Genomic DNA, 18,214 nt, shown 5'->3' with positions numbered 1-18,214 from the left:
TGTGACCTTATCCTCAAGCTTTCATGATGAGGTTGCATATGCATTCAGGTACACCTACTCTGCAAAAATCATAAATCCTAAAGGTAGCAGTACTAAAGTTCAGGAGTAAAGTTTATCTTTATGCAAATAACGCTACTTAATTTCAGGTACTGCTTAAGAAACACTAGAAATCACATGGTTTGGATAAAATATATAACTTAAGTCTTTGCCATTTTTTGCTCCTCAAAACAGCTCAGGTCATTTCTCTGATCTTGTGTCAGACATATGAAGACAAACAACATGGACAGTGGTTAGTATCCTTTGTAGCATATAGCATTAAGACATATCTTTCTAGACACATAAAGGAAAATACACACACACACACACACACGTGTGTGTGTGTGTATATAAGATGAAATGTTGCATCCAAAGCACATGAGAATTTTTCCCACAGCTCTGGTAGACATTTAAGAAAATTATTCCTTAGCTTAACTTTGGTTTGCTTGTTTTCATTTGTTTTCATGAAATTTCAAAAACTTAAGATCTGGAGACAATATTGCACCTGTAACTTTGGGGTTTTAAACCACTAACTTCATTTCTACAGATTTTTCCAAAAGTTAACGTTTATTCATGTGTTTATACTACCATCTTTTGAAAGGAAATATGCTTTTAAAAAGAAATGTTTAAACAATAAGATGTAAAGCTAATAATGGTTTTCAGTTTACGAACACCTTACCTGAAAGCAGATGGGACATCCATAACTAGAGAACGTGGGATAATGTACTTCTGAAAGTGTAACAAAGAGCCTTTCAACATGGACGCATGAAACAAGCTACTAAAACTGTGTCAAAWTCCATTATTCGCACAATTCTTCATTTACCATCTTCTAAGCCTGCTACAAGCAAAATGATTGAATATTGCATCCTAGAGCTGTTTGTTTCCTTTTCATCGTGACTAGTGCTACTGGTAACGTTCTCCACATCTACTCAGAAACAGGAACATTCATGCAGATTTACTAAAAGATCTCTTTCCAGTTGATGGTGCAATTACATATAACAATGACTTTATCAAGACAAAGTATGCAAGAATGGTTAAGAGGATATGCTCAATGGTTAACAGGATATGCTAACCATATTTTTTCTAATATGTCATGGATTCTAGGAGTCATGAAAGAATACAGAACATTGGGATTCTTTAAGAAATCTTTAACTAGTCTACTTCTGGAACTATTAAACATCTGTGACAGTCTATCCACTCCATACAGGGAAAACATTTCTGTAGTACCATCAATTTGAAGGAAAATAACACCTGTTTAAATCAGTTTACCAAAACTAAAAGTACATTGAGAAGAAAAAAATATATAAACTAGAGGCAAAAAGAAGGTATGTCTAACTATAGGATAGACTCCTTCATAAATAAGTAAACAATAATACTCTTAAGTTTGCTAGGGCGCCCATTCAGCCACATGCCTAACCACAGTTTGCTTTTGCTTTTAATACCATATTAGTCTTTAAGGAGCAGGAATTAAGGGTCTGTGCCCAATTTRCACTCAAAAATTCCCAGGACCCTGTATCTTCTGCCCTCCATCTTAGCTCTTTTCCATATCTTCTTCCCAGGTAGCAGGCACAAATGAAAGAGACTGGTAAAGTTCATCTACCTGAGCTTCTTTTTTCTTTTTTTGGATGGATAATTCTGCCAGATAAATAAAATTCCAAAAACTAGAGAACAAGAGAAGGGACACAGAACAGTCAAGACAGAACACTTTTGTTTTTTGTCAATTTTTTTTTAAATCCCAATCCAGCTCCTAGTAAGTCTGGACACTACTTACAACACTCCTAGAACTGCAGAAGAATGGAAACACAATGGGGAGCGAGTGGAGAGGGGGACAAGACAGCCTGGTGGCTGGCTTCAGACATTCACATACAGAAAGCCAGCACAGACTGGAGTCATTAAGGCCCAGATGCCCCACTAACAGGAACAAACCCAAACACAAAGGTAGCACATGAAATGTATTTACCTATTTAAACACAGGCAGCTGGTCAGGCTAGAATGGGGAAGGTAACTGCTAATTCCTTGTACTACAAGGAAGGAATGGAGTAAAAAACCCAAGCCCACGGGCAGGTTTTTGTTTTGTGAACCTCTGTCTGTGCTGCTGGTTAACAGTGGTAAGTATAAAAAAATCAAAGAAAAATAATCTATTTATAGAACAAGTCAGTAGTCTGAGACATTTAGAAAAAAGTAAAAACAAGTCCTTCTTTAAAAATGGATTTACTAAAACAACTGTCATCCAGGATGACCCCAAGCCCTCTGGTCCTCTGGCAAAGCCAGGGGCAACTTCAAACCAGAACTGTTGCTGATTGTATACTGGTACACATCCAGCAAAGCCAGCAGGGAGGGAATCTGCGCTGCGAACAGTATCTGCAGACTGCTTGCTGGTATCGCTTGAGGCCATGCCTGTAGCCTGGTGATACTGGAACTAGTTGTGAGTGAAACTTTTCACAGAAGCACATGTCAGTGTAACCTCTGAGGTAAGTGGGCTGTCTTCTTTCCTTCCCATCCCTGGGTACAGATCACAGAAGCTGGTGCCCCAGGTGCTGTACCTCCTTGCCAGCTCCATCCTGCGTGAGACAACTTTAATGTGCAGGAGCGCAGAACTCTAAGCAAAGCCCAGAACAGGAGAGCGCATCCCTTGAGGGAGGGAAGCACTCTGCTTTTCCCAAGCTCTCGTCTAGACAGACATCTTCATCAATATTTTCTTGCCTTCCTCAGGACAGGAAGATCAGTTGTGCCCCACTAAAATAGAATTTTTGCCTAGCGGAGTAGGTTTGGGTTTCTTTTTCTTTTTTCTTTTTTTTTCCTTTTTTTTTTTTTTTTTTTTTTTTTTGGTAAACAGAACCTCTGCTGATTTCTGAGATCATGAGCTCCTCTGCCCTTTAGCTACAAAAGAGAAATTAAAAGAAATTCATCCACTTGCTCCCATCCTTACCATGTAGTGTTAGCTGCCTGGATGTGGAGGCAACTTAATTCTCCCAAGACACTGCCCTGCTTGCTGGGTTGGCATGGGGAGGCAAAAGAAAACWTCCAAAGTCACCTTCTTAGGGTAACCTGGAGGGCTAAAAGCTCCAATCTGCACCCACCAATTCCAGGCCAACTCCACTGCCAACATGTACTTCTAACACCTTGAAGTGTCTAATCTAACAGCCTCAGGTTTGCTCAGTCTCTGAGAGCAACAGCCATGCTCACAGATAGAAATACTCAAGTCAGAACATCGGCCGTAGCTCTCTACGAGGTGGTGTCTGCATAGATGAGTCGGTACCGCTGTGCCTTGACTTTCCCATTGTATGAAGGAAGCCAGCTGTACGGAAGGGACCAACTCTGCTGCAGGTCTGTACATCCTTGGAAGTGAAGCTTAGTGGCTACATTAGCTTCAAACCCTCTCTTTCTGTAGGGTTTCAGTGGTCCATTTCCCAACGAGTTCCAGACATCAAGTAGCTGCTAACTTGTCTCCTTCAGGTCTTCCATTGGTAGTTTGTAGCTTAGTAAGAAAGGGGGAGGTGGTGCATGAGCAGGGCTACTTGATCCCTGCATAGGTTTCTTTGCACAGTTTATACAGATGTAATCTTCATTCTCAGCCATTTCTGGAGAGACACCAACACAAACTTGATGAAACCACTCATCGCAGCCACCGTCACACTGTACCCAATCTACCTGCAGGAGATAAGATTAGCAACACATAACACATTAAAGGGAAGAGACAGACACAGTTTCTATACAGAAAATATCTTCTATTAAACCCACCTGACATACCTAGAACACAAAAGCTTTTAGGCACAAATTATATACCCCTGAGYCTACTTTAACCAGCCACTTAGGTTTAATTGAAATGTTACTCTTTCAATAAACCTTGCCCCATTCACATCTTTAGATTATCACAGCTGTAACAAACACTGCTGCTAATAAGGAAGATGATGTTCTACTTTCCTCAAAAGACAGGTATGCTACCTCACATTTAAAAACAGAGTAACAGCATGCTCAAGGGTAACTACCTCAGTATAGCTGAAGTTCTACAAATTCACAACCTGACTTGGATATCCCCTTAGTTTGCACACTCAAGTGGTGGCTATTCTAATATCAAAATTACAGATAACGTATGAGTCTGATTACTGTTTCTGACTACAAAACAACCACATGACCTCAGTGACCAGCTAGATATTGATAGATATCACTATATCTATCACTAGATAGCTAGCCACTGAATGCCAAAAATCCACACAAACTATAACTTCAAAATCAAACTATTTAAGCTAGAATAGTTCAGAGTTAAATTTGCTGTAGAAGTAGAGCAAGACACAAGTAAATTAAAATTTGAAAAAGAAAAAAGATGAACCAGATTTATATAATCATCTGAGGTAAAGTACATGTTAATTTGATTGAGCAGGCAGAAATTGAAATCTACAGGATAATGAACAGATTTTTAATTTAAGTGGCAYGGACTGGTAGAGCTATCAAATTTGTTACTGCTGTAGTTCAGATTTTGCCTTACAGGGCAACAAGAAAATGAAAATGTATTAGAAAAATAACTTCAGTGGCAATATAAAGCAAAGCAACACAATCAGCTCAAGACTAACTTGTACAAACTATTCCTGAAAAATTTAAAGTATGTGACTTGTAACGAACACCAGTGACTGCAGCTTCAGTCATTATGTTCCCATGTCTTATTTTCTACTTGTATGGCAATTGTTAAATATACACACTATGCCCAATATTACAGAAAGATAGTCACTCMAAGAAAAACTTTCATTATATGACTAAAAATTTCACTCAGATTCCATTATGAAAGCTTGACAAATTTAGTATGACCTTTCCAAAGTACAAACTTAAAGGCACTCTTCTCCATCTTTTATTTCAATTCCTGTAGAAATATTATCTAATCATCCTTTGTAGAAAGAACAGTYGTACAGACAGTATCATCTTATGAGGGCTTTATCTTACAGTGAGTTTTCTAACCTGARTTTTAGGAGTTCTAAACTCATCTTTTAACACTTATCTAAACATTGAACTCCATGTYCCAATTTTTGCAGAAAGATCTTTGATGTTTATGGTTATTTCTACTCTTGCACAAGCAAGTGCAGTATAGCACCAGTCCCACAGTTGTTATTGGGATTTAAAAAAAAATAGGGAAAAAAATCTAAAAATGTGAAAATTCTAAAAATTGTGAAGTTTATCCTGATCATCAGTTAATCTATGTTAAAAGGTGACAATCACAAAAGACAGTGCCACAGAGAAGCAAATGAAGTTTCTTTTACAGGAGTCCAATCAGCTCTAAAAACACYGATTATTTATCTCCCACAAGAAAAGTAAGGAACTGCAGTTCACAGATCCCTCAGTATGCAAAATCATAGTTCACAGATTTTATCCAAGAAATATGGAAGATCCATTTCATTTAAGAGCACTGATCATCCCACTGCTGCTTAGAAATAAACTGGAGTCAGGACCAAYTCTTACTGAAGCACAGAACTAATCCTTTGAATCAGACAACTTATCTTCTACATAGCCAGAAAAAAAAATTATGAGGAAAATCACAGCTTGAAGAGGCTAAACTTCCCAATCAAAATACAATAACTTCTCCCAGATTCTAATCTTCTATCATCTTCTCATAGCCTAAACTAGCCAAGAGAATATGCACATTTTATAGTCCACTATTTACTTTATCTGCATACCTACTTAACTACTAACATTCTTCTCTCAAATCACATGCTTGCTTTGTTCCCCATATTGTTCAACCTAATTATTAAACTGCATTGGAGTTTTTGATTTCTCATGACATTGCTTATGACAGAACTAAGCCAAAACTCACTTTGTCCTTGCAGGGCCTTTGGCAGTTCTGYGCAGCACACACAGCGTTCTCATCATCAGACTCCTCAGCTCCTGACCAGTCATACTTAGAAGGAATATCTAGGACCTTCTTCTCTCTTTTTTTCTCTGTACTTTCCTTCATTAGTTCCACCTTTGCCACAACCGTCTTTTCTCGCTTCTTCTTCCGCTCTTCTTCTTTGGCCAATTTCTTTGCCAACTTGTTCAGTTCTTTTGTCTTATCCATACTCAGTTTTAGCTTCTTCTTCTTGGGTTTTTCCAGTTTCTTCAGCTCTTTAGATTTTTGCTTCATATCACCAAAGAACTGCTCTGCTCTCTCCAGCTTTCGTTTCCGTTTCCTCTCAGAAGAGTCTCTCCCTCTCATTTTCAGTGGTTTTTCATCCATGCTGTCATCCTTCATAGACAGAGTGAAAAAAAATGGTGKTTTTTTCCCCAAATACAAATTTCCATATACCATAAACCTGCAGTTTTGAGAGAYGTACTTACCTCTATCATTCCCCTGGCATGGTATGAAGAAACTTATCCAACAACACATTTATGAATTCTAAATTAAAAAGAGCTTGACTTTATTATCACCATGTTAGAAAAAATATCATAAGTGATATTAACTATGTGAAAGTTTGCTGAATCAAAAATGGTTAATGGAAAAAATAAAGAACAGCAAACAGAAGRAGGCTTAATAAGCTCATATTCCAACTCCCTTCTCACATCCCTTTTTATTAGAAGTTAAGAAGATAATYATTTGTTAGATGTCCTTGCTTCCTTCTCATTCTAGGTCACTCTTGCTTGTAATTATTTTTCAGAAAAAGCAATTGCTATTTTGGAGATTAAGAGAGAGCAACCAGTGAATTCTTAAAAATGAAGTCAAGCAAGAGAAGAAAGTAATAGATCCATTACATGAGTGGCTCCAAAGCTGACAAACGTTCCAAATATCCTAGTATCATTAGATTCAAATCAGAAGTAGAATTTAAAATTGGCAAAYTGTCACTGCAGGTAGCATTCACAAGGACAAATCATATTTATATCTGAAGGGTTCATACGTACAGCTCCTTGGTTCGAAACAGGACTGTTTCGATTTCAGTCAGTCCAGCTATATACATTAACCTTACTATTAATAGGTTAAGGACATACTGCAATCTAGTAAGGAAAATTTCTTTTTATTTACTGCGTATTACCTTAAAAGGCTGCTCAGCCTAAAAACAAATCCACTGAAGGTTATTTTACAAAAGCCTACTTATTTTGCAAGTAAACAGAAATGTATTCAATCCAAAATGAGTATTTTTGGCCTAAGGGTTAACCAAAAATGTGTGTTCCCCCCGCTCCAAAAACTTATCTATTAATATAACAATGTGGCATGCTATTTTTTGAAGTGCTGTTTTTCAATGAATTCCAAGCCAAAACCATTGTATTAAGAGYGTTAAGCTTATGAAGTGTAATGTGATGTACTTGATCCAAAACATGGTAATGTAGTCATTTTCTGGGGGCATGGTCCACCTTATACTACCATCCTATCCGATAGCACTTCAGTGATACCTCTTACAAATCCATCATATATAGCTGGCACCCTGAGAATGAGACTACTGATCAAAATGCTTGTCTAACTACACTGTTCAGCATGTAATCTCTATCTTATGTTAAAATACACTACAAAAAAGTCAAGAAGGAATCATCTTYGATATATTTCCAGTGCACTTCATTAGCGCTTTTAAAAATCATACACTCTATAATATGCATGGGCAAAAGTAATCCCTATCTTCAGCTGACAGATGATGAAGGATGAGTTCCAATGCTGCTCTTCATCATAACAGTTTACTTAMTTTTTCAGCACACATCTCATTTGCACACATTACTTAGCCACTGCATCACTGAGGCATAAGTGATTCAGACTGGACCTCAGAATCAGCATATAAGYCTGCTTCATTCTTTAGCAAGTCTCAGCTCAATGAAAAAAAATCAGCACGTATTCACAGTATATGAAAAAAAAGAAATTGTACTGTCTGTGCCGCACTGAGGAAGAAYAGAAATCTTGCTACCTGTATTCCCAAAACATTTTTCATTAGAAGGCAAAACACATTGYTTCCCCAGCAATAGCAAAAGTCTGGCAAAATGCAAATAGCAAATTATATATTATATAGGCTATAAACTTTCCATCCTCCTAAATTTTTTTTAACTCTTTTTCAGATCAGTCCCAATTCCAAGCTCAGTCAAGACCAACATCTCATTCCATAATATTAGCTTTTTAAAATAAAGCTTACATATGGATTTCCCCACCTGAAAAAAAACCTGCTCTAAATACTGCTATTTGTAGAGGACAGTGCTATACTGAATGAATGATCAAGAGTTCTCTATAAAGCATCCAGYGTGGCAGCGTGCAATAAACTACAAGGCACCAATGTTCCACAGGATTTCCAAACTTAAAAAATAGTGAAACTTGTCATAGCAGCAAACTATACATCTTTTTATGTCAAGCTAAACTCAGGCATAGGAACAGAATTGAATTTTTGGATCTGTTATTCTCTGTAATCTCTTAAGCCTTGGCTAAAACACCAATATGTCAATGAACTAAGCACACATCTATCCAAAAACCTCAACAAAATAATGTGTTAAAATTTAGTATTTTTTCCTGTATCAGAATATTTCTTCAAGTCCATACCTCCATGACATGAAGGAATCTGTCCTCAGAGGGAGGGTGAGTAGCCTGTAAAATGCGCCAGATGTGCTGAGTCTCATCCAGTGACACTTCTAGTAGATCTCCTACCATCATTAGATCTTCCAGCTGAGCCTTTGCTCCAGGTGACAGCTCCAATACAGGGGGCTCTAAACTGCGAGGTACCAGTGGGCTCTTCCGAGGCTGCTTCCTTGGGGTGCTAGAACCTTTCAGATAGGAGACAAGTCACATAAGCATATAAGAGAACAACAAGAAGAAGAAATGGCATACTTTTTTACAACAACAATCTAAGAAGGGAGATAATCACAAACAGAAAACATTGATGCTGATTCTATATATTAGCCACCAGAAAATGAAACTGCTATGTGACTCTACCGTACCTTCTCAAGCAAACTGACCATTGCCATCCCAACTTACAGAGAACACACCCTCTACAACTAACAGAAGTAACAAAGCAGTACCCTTTACTGACTGCTCATACCAGCTGTCTATTCAATCCTATTTCAAGGTAGAGAAAAGAAAGTACCTTGAGAGCAGCTTTTAGAAGCAGAAGAATATGCATGTTCAGCACAAAATGAAGGAGCAGTCCACATGTGTGTCACCACTTCCTCTGATTTAATGGGAATCTCCTCATCACAAAACAAGTTGGGCTCCAAGCTGCTAGAAGACTTCACACTAGCATTGTCCTGAAAGACGCAAAAAAATATTTAACATCTGGATCCAGAAAACATCAGCTTCAAATTAAATTCTACAAAAATCAACAAACTGTTTCTAAAACCCTACTTGGAACCATCACCTCATAGGTATCAAAACTACCTGCAGAAGGCGCAAGTTGCATCTGTACATAAACAATGGAAGAATGTAACAACTATGGAGAGAGGTTAACAGAATTATAGCCAGTGTGAGAGAAACACTTGACAGGTTTCCTCACTTAAGTTCCTTGAATATGGTCTTCATAAATCCACAAAATGACAGAGGTTCTGCTTAAAAATTTTGCCTATAAGACCCTGAAAGTTGGTATCATTATTAGAGCAGAGGTATGCAGAGCATGGATACCACAGAGAGAAATGATTGAAGATCTTAAAGGGGAAGRAAAAATAGTTTTTGTTCAAGCTGAGCAACACAGTACCAGACAGATGACTAAATAATGGCAAAACAATCAAATGTTGCCCTGAGATCAGGATTTTCACATCAGTCTTTTGAACAGTTTTAACGTAGGATCAAAGACCAAAAGGAAAACGGCTGCAGTCCTTAAGACAGTTGTGAGTATTTTTGTGAGTAAAATAACGAAGGCATTGTCTTGTGTTCATTGCATATGACAGCTGCTTGACTTTTAAAATACCTTATAGAAAGACKGAAATATGAGGCATGTCTTAGATGCAAGTGGATCCATGAGAAGAGAGATTAGGAATCCCTTTACAGTGGAAGTAGTTTTGTTTTGACCTTGCACTATACTACACAGAGAATCCAGAGAAGGTACAAGTTGATTCCCTGATGCCTACTAACATTCATTTTCMCTCCTTCTTCCTTACCACAGCACGGGTAATCAATAAGGATAATTTCCTCAAAAAGCCATCTGTTTTCACAGTACTTTTTGAAACTTATTTACCCTGACAAATTTTTGATGAAACTGGCCAACAGGTTAAACATACTTAGCATGCAATGTAAGATTTGATTTTTCAGAAAACAGTATTAAAAAGAAAGCTGGGCTACAAAAACAGAAAGGTAGTAGAGCAGTGACTGATAATATTTAGCAGAAGCTAAATACTAGCTTTATGGGTCCAAAATGGCCAAGTTGTGAAAAAGCAACACCTCAACAATGCTATTCAGTGACATAAAAATAAGACTTTTAAGAATGGTAATCTCCTTCAGGGTTCCAGTTACATGTTAAAATAGAACTGAAGTACAAGCCAATGATTTTAGCGCAAAATGAGAAGTGGGATTTAAATTGGTCAGAAAATAAGTCAAATAAATATATTCAGGAAAAGGTCTTTTTCCCTGCATAGTAAAGGTAGTATCCTCTACAGYAGCTTGTTCTGGATATCATACTACCAGATTAAAGAAAGTTTGGGGGCAAATAGGAGAATTTTTTAAAAAAGATACCACTAKTTGGTGGCTATAAGCAACAAGAGTGCAAAAGAACAAGTAAAAACTACATGAGACAAAAAAGCAGCAAATTAAAGGCCAGGAAAAGTTACAGTAARTTTGACCTGCTTATCAGTCCAAATTTTCAGAGCAAGTCTTAAAACAAGTCTAGCTATTGTGCTCATAAAAAAGTATTTTGTTGGAAATACCATGTTGATTGAAAGAAGCACAACATAATCAAATAGGTCTCTTCACATCTGTTTTTTCTACTAGTGATGTGTTTGAGATGTCCAAGACAATGGTTTTAATCCATAGTCTTTGGATTCTTAGGAATCCAAGGATTACTTCTACATGCCCCACAAAAAGGTAAGAGCAAGCTCATAGATGACACATAGCAATTGATATACTTGTTCATTTRAACACATCACTCCAGTGGAAAATGTTTACAAATCATATACTGGAAAAAAAACTGAAAGCCAGTAGTATAAAAATAATTAAACTCTGAGTAACTTTGCTATTTTCATTGAAGTTTGCTGCTTCTATTTTAGGCCTGAAGGAATTGGTCACCTGAAAAGTTATTTTTTCTCCAACTGTGTTAGTTGAGCTAACAAAAGATGTTTATGGTTCCTATAAGCTTTGCTTGACTGGATTTTTACTTGTAAGTTTTTACAACTACATACRGTGATGGACATCCAAGTCAAAAGATTAAATAACAGATCCTGAAATCACAACAGAATACATTGAACAGAACACAATTTACACTACTGCAAAACCCTCAGTTGCTGACAAGCATATGCCACCTATCTTGAAATAYGGTTTCTTTCATCTCAGCCTCAGAAAATGTCACTTCTATCAGAAATGCCTCATTAGGACTCCTGATGCAGRGAACAGTTTGGAAATACTTGATTTTTTTAATAACATTGATTTAATWAACCAACATCCAACTACAATGTACTCCTGTTGACATTTCACATAGGTCTGTAAAACAATTGCATACAATTACATAAAGCTACTTAAAAACAAAATACTAAATATAGGAGATTGAGACAGACCGCACCTGAAATATTTGCAGTCCCTTTAGAAAACAGAAAATCTGTMTTAAGAGAATTTTCATGATCACATTGCCTTTTAAGTTAACATCTGTAATATCTTCATTCATCCAGCTCTAATTTATGAGACAGATGACACTCACAAAAAARCAAAAAACAAAGAACAAAAAACAAAAAAAACCCACTACATCGAAAAACATGTCTTTTCTTTTCTCTCTATGTATACTGAATGGACATTTTAAAAGTTCTAAAATTAAATATATTACACCAAAATACATACTTGGCTATCTCTACAATTACCTCCTCTCATGACAACTCTTCTCTAGCTAAAATATCTTAAACTTAACAGCAGTTAAGAGTTTCTGAACTTAACCTAGATACCAATTTTACTATACGATTCAAAGAATTAGTCCTGAGTATTTCTACACATCTGAAAAACAGTTGTACTTCCYGTATATGAAAGCTGAAAGAAAAGAAAGGGAGGAAAATGCAAAAGCTCAAGAATCTCCTTACAGGCCATGAAGTTTTCACAGACTAATTGTTTGTGTAGTAAAAAACTGATGAAGAGCTCCCCATACACTTATTTATATTTATGATTTGTAATATATTTAACAATTGCGCAAAGATAATGTCCATCCTCCACAGTATTATAAACTACAATCAACTCTGGTTGCAAATCCCTTGAGAGAAGTGTAACTTTTTACATAGCACTAAAAAGCAACTTTTAAAACTCAATCACAGGACATTTGKGAATTCTGAATAAAAACGTTAAAAATCTTTACAGTATATCAGATCTAAGATGTTCAGATAAAACCAAAAAATACCTCTCTCACAACAGGAATCAGGCCAGAATGTATGTAGATAAGCCTTAAGATACAAAAAATATTCTGGAATAAACTGAATTAATAAGGAAACAGGCATTCTGGATTAACTCCATGAAGAAAAGCCATATTGAATTCCTTACCTTTATGTCATAGCCATATGTCTCCCTGATGTCTTCATCAGAATCTGTCTCTTCATCATCATAATCCAAGGTCTGTCGTGGTGATGAGGACACACTCCCTATCACCCTGTTAAAGGCCGATTGCTGGAAACTAGTCAAGTGTCCCTGAAAGAAAAATTGAATACAAGAATGAAAAAATAAAACCTCCAGACAAACATACATAAAAGCTAAAGTAAGAATTAGACAAAGAATACAATGCTACTTATCCTCAGGATAACTGCCTARATAGTCACAGAAAAGTCCAGCCACAGCAAGATGTAAAGAAAAATTGGGAAATACCCAAGAAAAAGGTTATTTTGTATTTTATTTCCATGTTTTTGAGTAGCAGCAGCTAGAAAGACCTAAACACTGTTGTTCAATGCTAYGAAATATACCCTGTGGCTGTATACATTTCTTCAACACAGCATTATCCAATTACTGATCTCAATCTCAGGATGAAGAGATCCCCTGTAAAAGTAACAGTGATTGTCTTTAGTCCTTGGTGAAATTTATTAACAAGGCACCAAATGCCTTGAGAATGACAATCAATGAGGAATTACAGATACAGACACCTCTATTTGTCAGACGGAAATGGAACTTGGACACCAAAGTAACCACTGCTTTGTAACTCTTCAGGACRTTAGCTAGCTCTTATATTTGAACCAATGTTTCTTGATAGCACCTTGAACAGTTGTTTGACAAGTAACAGACCTCTGCCTGGAGAAATATGTAAAAGCAGGAAGCCAATCATGGACTAACGAGACTAAGAAGCACTGAGCTAGATAACTTTGATATGCCTGGTTCTCAAATTCTAACTGCTCTACCCTTTCCTTCAAGATTCTCCAGAAAGGTAAGGCATTTCCACACACACACTGAAGAAGGGTAAAGAGCAAGATATTAACACTCCTACCTGTAAATCTGGATTAGCTGCTGCTTTCTGCAGCTCTGCACTGATTATTTTCTCCGTTTTCTCCCGCGCTGCCTGCTCCACCATTCGCTGGCTGAGCACAGAAAGCTTAGCCAAAGCAGAGGATAATTCATCAGTGGCCAAAGCCTGTCGTGCTCGGTCCTGCCAACTCATGGCACGTTCTGTCAAGCACTGCAATGCCTCCCCCTCTGGCAGCCGTACAGGCAGCTTCTGCAACGACACTAGTAGAGACAGTATTGTCTCGAGTCGTGGCCTTCGAGAACGCATGCAAAGTGGACACAGAAACTTTACTTCTTTGGCCTGCCAACTAGAGCCCTTCTTTTGAGAATTTGTTTTGGGAAGGGGCACACAGCCACTATGAAACCAGTCCTTGCACAGTTCACACTGTAGCATGAATCCACTGGCTGTCTTGCGGCAGATACAGAATTTGACTTCTTCAATACGATCCACCATAGTCATCTTGGCCAGATTAGCTGCCCTGAGAGCATGCATGGCTTCAATCTCCTTGTGTTCTCGTTCCTTGAATATAGCCACCTATCCAGCAAAGACAAAAACAGTTCATAACTTTCAAGAGTTCCTACACTGCTAATAAAATGTGAAAAGAAAAAAAGATATACCAGGACATCTTCCCTGTTAAACTAGCCCAAAATTTAGAAATTGTGTAATCTAGTTAAAACTTCAGTTAAAATACCTTCTTAATGCCCTGCTACCTCCCCCCAAGTCCTTCTGAAATAGATACTACATAAAACATTTGGAAACTTTCAAATGTTATCTAAGTTTGTAACTAAAGCTGTTATAAGCCCACCAGAAGAGATTTCGATTCCAGGAAGAAAAGTCTGAATCACGTTCCACCATCCAGCTATCAAGACTATACAACAGAAATGGTTTCAAAGCATACTTCGCAGCAGGAGTTTCACATATCGTTCTTGAAGCAACTGAAATTTCCTTAGTGTCTCAATTTTAGTAACTATAATGAAGCATACTAATGTAAAATGGACTGTGTATAAACCAGATTGAGCCTGCATCCATTTTTTGTTGCCAAAGGGCACCAAGACAACACTAAACTCATCCAAAAAGCTACGTCAACATCCCTCTAACAGAGAAGACTCATAACTTCCCTCCCTCTCTAAGTTTCTGTAACCAAACACTTCGAGACTACCCTCACCCATTTTTTAATGCAGAAAGATGAAATGACAATGTCTGACTGTCTGTAGTCAGAGAATTTGGAATACAATTTTAAGTTTGTTAACTTATGTCAATAAATGAGCAACTTTAACTCTTAAGAAACAGTCAATGGAACAACTGTTCCATTTACATAAATACATGGTTGCATGTATTAATCTGAAAGCATTTGAGTCTTTCACATTGCCAGATACATACTAAGTACCAGCATTTATGCGCTGAACTGTGCTTCCCTCTACTTTCACTGCAGTTAAAGCTGAATTGTATTCCTGCATCACAAACATTATTGTGAGGTATTTGTTTCACTGAGATTCACTTGTCAGTTTTCTACAAAAATTAGTAGACAGATTTATTAAATCCATATATCAGGAGACACTACCTTTCACTGCTCCTTACCACAGCTGCAGTGTCTCTGGCCTCCTCCAGCCCATCCTCTAGTTCACTTAGGGATTCCAAGTCAAGATCTTTCTCCTTTTCCTTCTCCATCAACTCTTTTGCTCTCTTCCGTCGATTCTTACTGCTCCCATAAACACCAATATCCGTCCGAGGGCTCAGAACCTGTAACCACAAAGAAAATTCACACTGTCAGAGCCAAGGATGCCAGTCAATGGAAACAAAGACATTCTAACCTATGTTGWGATTTCAGGGACATACATGAGAACACATAATACTTGCATTACAATAATCATACAAGAGTAAAAAATTCTCAGCAATCTAGTATCTTTGATACTTACTAATTAGTGCTATGAGGAGAAGAAACAAACAGAAAGGGATAAAAGTATCTTGTATATGCAGAATTAGACAATAATCAGTCTAAAAGTGATTTGCCAGGTCAATTTGCAGGCCACTGCATGTTCATAATCAAACTATGAAATCCATGTAGATTAAATTATTAAACATACAGCCGACTGAATAACTGTACACAGTAAGGTATCAATTTTTCTTTCACTTTAGGTGCTTTTATCAACTGCAGGTCTCAAAGATCTGCCATGATTTGATACCTTCATCTGCAATTTGATGACTCAAACTAAACAAACCTAAAAAGTGTCCTATAAACCTCATAACATCAAACCATGACGCAAGTGCTTTGAAGAACAAGCATTATATCTTAAGTAATCTTGATTAGTTGGAAGGTATGCTGAAATATGAAATCTAGTAAATGAAATTCAATATAAAAAAAGTGAAAACTGATACACTTAGGAAAACAGAGTCAAATGCAAAACCAGAATATAGTGAAATAAATAATTAGGCAAAAAAATACAACTGAAAATTTCAGACTTACAGTGSACCATAAACTGAACAGAAATTAATGTGATGTGGTTGCAAAAGTGGCAAATTTCATTTGGAAATATTAAAGAGTAGTATCCTCYTTGGACACAGAAGTTAATTATTGGACTTTACCTAGCATTACAGAAGCCATAGTGGGAGGATTCTATCTGGTTTTGGACATCACATTGAAAGTGAACATAAACTGCAGAGACAAGGCAATTGTTTGAGAAATACAGCCTATGAGAATGAGTTGAAAGAGGTGGATTTGCTTTCTCTAGAAAAGGAAAGTCTGTCAAGAAGACATGATTGATTTTTAAATACATTAAAGATTGTTAAAACAGAGACACTGATTACATTCTTCGAAGTGAAATAAACAGTAACTGACTTGAATTCTAAGAAAATAATTACATATTTCATAAATTTCTTAAAAAGATAAGCAGCGGAACAAGCTAAGCATCCATCAGTAAGTCAGCCTCTTTTTCAGCCTTGTATTTCTAGGCTCGCACAACAAAAATGTCTTTTTCATTCCTCTCCAAAAGCACAGTTTTAATCTGCTTCTCCGAAATAACAGCTGAGGTTGTCCATGCACAGAACAGCACTACTCAAACACAGACTTTATGCCTGATTCATCTTCTCACCTTTTATTCTAAATAAATATTTATTGTATTATCAAAAGAAGCTGTATTCTATTGTAACTGCTATTCCCTCTAGACTGTAGAGGACCATGAAGAATAATTTCTGAAGCCTGATACAGCACTATCTGCTGCTCACCTGTAACAGACTGTAGCTTGAGTTCTTCTTCAGGAAAGTCCGTCCTGTGCGCTCTCTCCAAGCACGTGCTGCTGCTACCTGTGACTCTAGCTGTGGCAGGGCATCAAGACGCACTGGTATTGGGCGGCCTTTTGCAGACAAGCTCTCCAGTTGCTCCAGGTAGGCATAGTTGCTACCATTCTGAGGTAAAACAAAATTTGCTACGCCAAAGATTCCACCATTGTCTTTAATGGCCTGTTTAATTTCAAGCTATACACCATGTAGTCACTGACTAAAATAGAGATCCAGGGCATGAAAAGTAGGGCAGGGTTTCAATCTTACTGGTATTTGAAAAACTAGTTCTCTATCTCATACAGTTTCTATTTTAATAGCCATTCTGACTTGGCCAGCTGGCTCAGGGAATAAGACAACATTTCATCTCCAAACAGCTGTTTAAATCCATCTGGTTAACAGCAGGCTGATGTGAAATCAGCTAAGAGTCTCACTTCAGTTCCCAATAAATATGTAAGAGTAACAGTTGCAGTCCAGAGCTCAAGACCTATGAATATCACAGAAACCATGTCCCTTTCGGATCACATTTGAATTATTATTTGCGTAGGGCATTCGAAGGAGGACTATGTAACTAATGATGTCATAACTTCAGTTATGTAGTACATGYAAGTACAGTACAACTAAGGTAAGCAAATTTAATAGTTATAGCAAGCTTTCCCTTCTGGTCACCATTATGGGCAGAGCTGGGAAGAGGGAGCATGTCTAATTAAAAGGATACAAGCAGTAAATCCCAGTCCCTGACGTAACTCCTACCTGAATGGCCTCCACTTTGGCTGTCCAGTCTCTAGCACGCTGCAGGGCTTCTTTCAGTGTCAGCACATTAGGCAGATAAGCTGGGATGTTCTTTGCTTCATTCACAATGCCCTCCAGAGCCATCATGCTTTGCCGTGGTCTAGAGTAAGAAAAACCTGATTCCAGCCTTCTCTCAAAACGTCAGTCAACTACAGCCATGAATATGACAGGCTCGTGGTGCGATTACACTACAGTGTAGGATACCATGGCTCTATTCTTGGAGGATGCTACTAGCTACCAGACAAGAGCAGAGGTGAGAAAGCTGATAGGCTTTTTGACAGGCACTATCAAATTCAAAGGGGCACAGCACCATAACTCCTTAACATAGAAGGTAGCATTGGTAGCATACTCAGTGTTTTCTGTTTGGGCTTTTTGTTTTAAACAATAGCAAAGATAGCGACAACACTCGTGCCCTCCTGCCACTGGCCAGCCCAACAGAGTACAACTCTTCTGCAACTCATTAACAATTTCAAATCCAACTCTTGGGCAATCAATAGCACCAAGCTGCTGGGAGGTAAAGAAACACATTAATGTTTCAAAGACCCTGCTTCTCACTGCACTCCTCAAAAGAGGCCAAGACTCTC

The 18,214-nt window shown here is 37.6% G+C and overlaps 1 protein-coding gene across 1 annotated transcript in view; it reads right to left on the bottom strand.

Annotated features, from left to right (window-relative positions):
• Positions 1-584: 584 nt before the first annotated feature.
• The window catches only part of KDM5A (lysine demethylase 5A), a gene marked incomplete at its 5' end in the record, with an annotated part of 52,016 nt that continues 34,386 nt past the window's right edge, over positions 585-18,214 (bottom strand). Inside the window, 9 exons of the mRNA XM_085324126.1 lie at positions 585-3,687; positions 5,837-6,247; positions 8,507-8,727; positions 9,048-9,207; positions 12,620-12,763; positions 13,548-14,099; positions 15,144-15,305; positions 16,788-16,967; positions 17,592-17,730. Coding sequence (XP_085180252.1) covers positions 3,475-3,687; positions 5,837-6,247; positions 8,507-8,727; positions 9,048-9,207; positions 12,620-12,763; positions 13,548-14,099; positions 15,144-15,305; positions 16,788-16,967; positions 17,592-17,730 — 2,182 coding nt within the window. The remainder of the gene's footprint in view (positions 3,688-5,836; positions 6,248-8,506; positions 8,728-9,047; positions 9,208-12,619; positions 12,764-13,547; positions 14,100-15,143; positions 15,306-16,787; positions 16,968-17,591; positions 17,731-18,214) is intronic.

The sequence above is a fragment of the Rhea americana genome, unplaced genomic scaffold (assembly GCF_003343005.1).
Source record: "Rhea americana isolate MKP2758 unplaced genomic scaffold, rheAme1 scaffold_9, whole genome shotgun sequence".
NCBI classification, from domain to species: Eukaryota; Metazoa; Chordata; class Aves; order Rheiformes; family Rheidae; genus Rhea; species Rhea americana.
The sequence above is the reverse complement of the archived record's forward strand: the minus strand, read 5'-3'. Positions and strand labels throughout refer to the sequence as shown.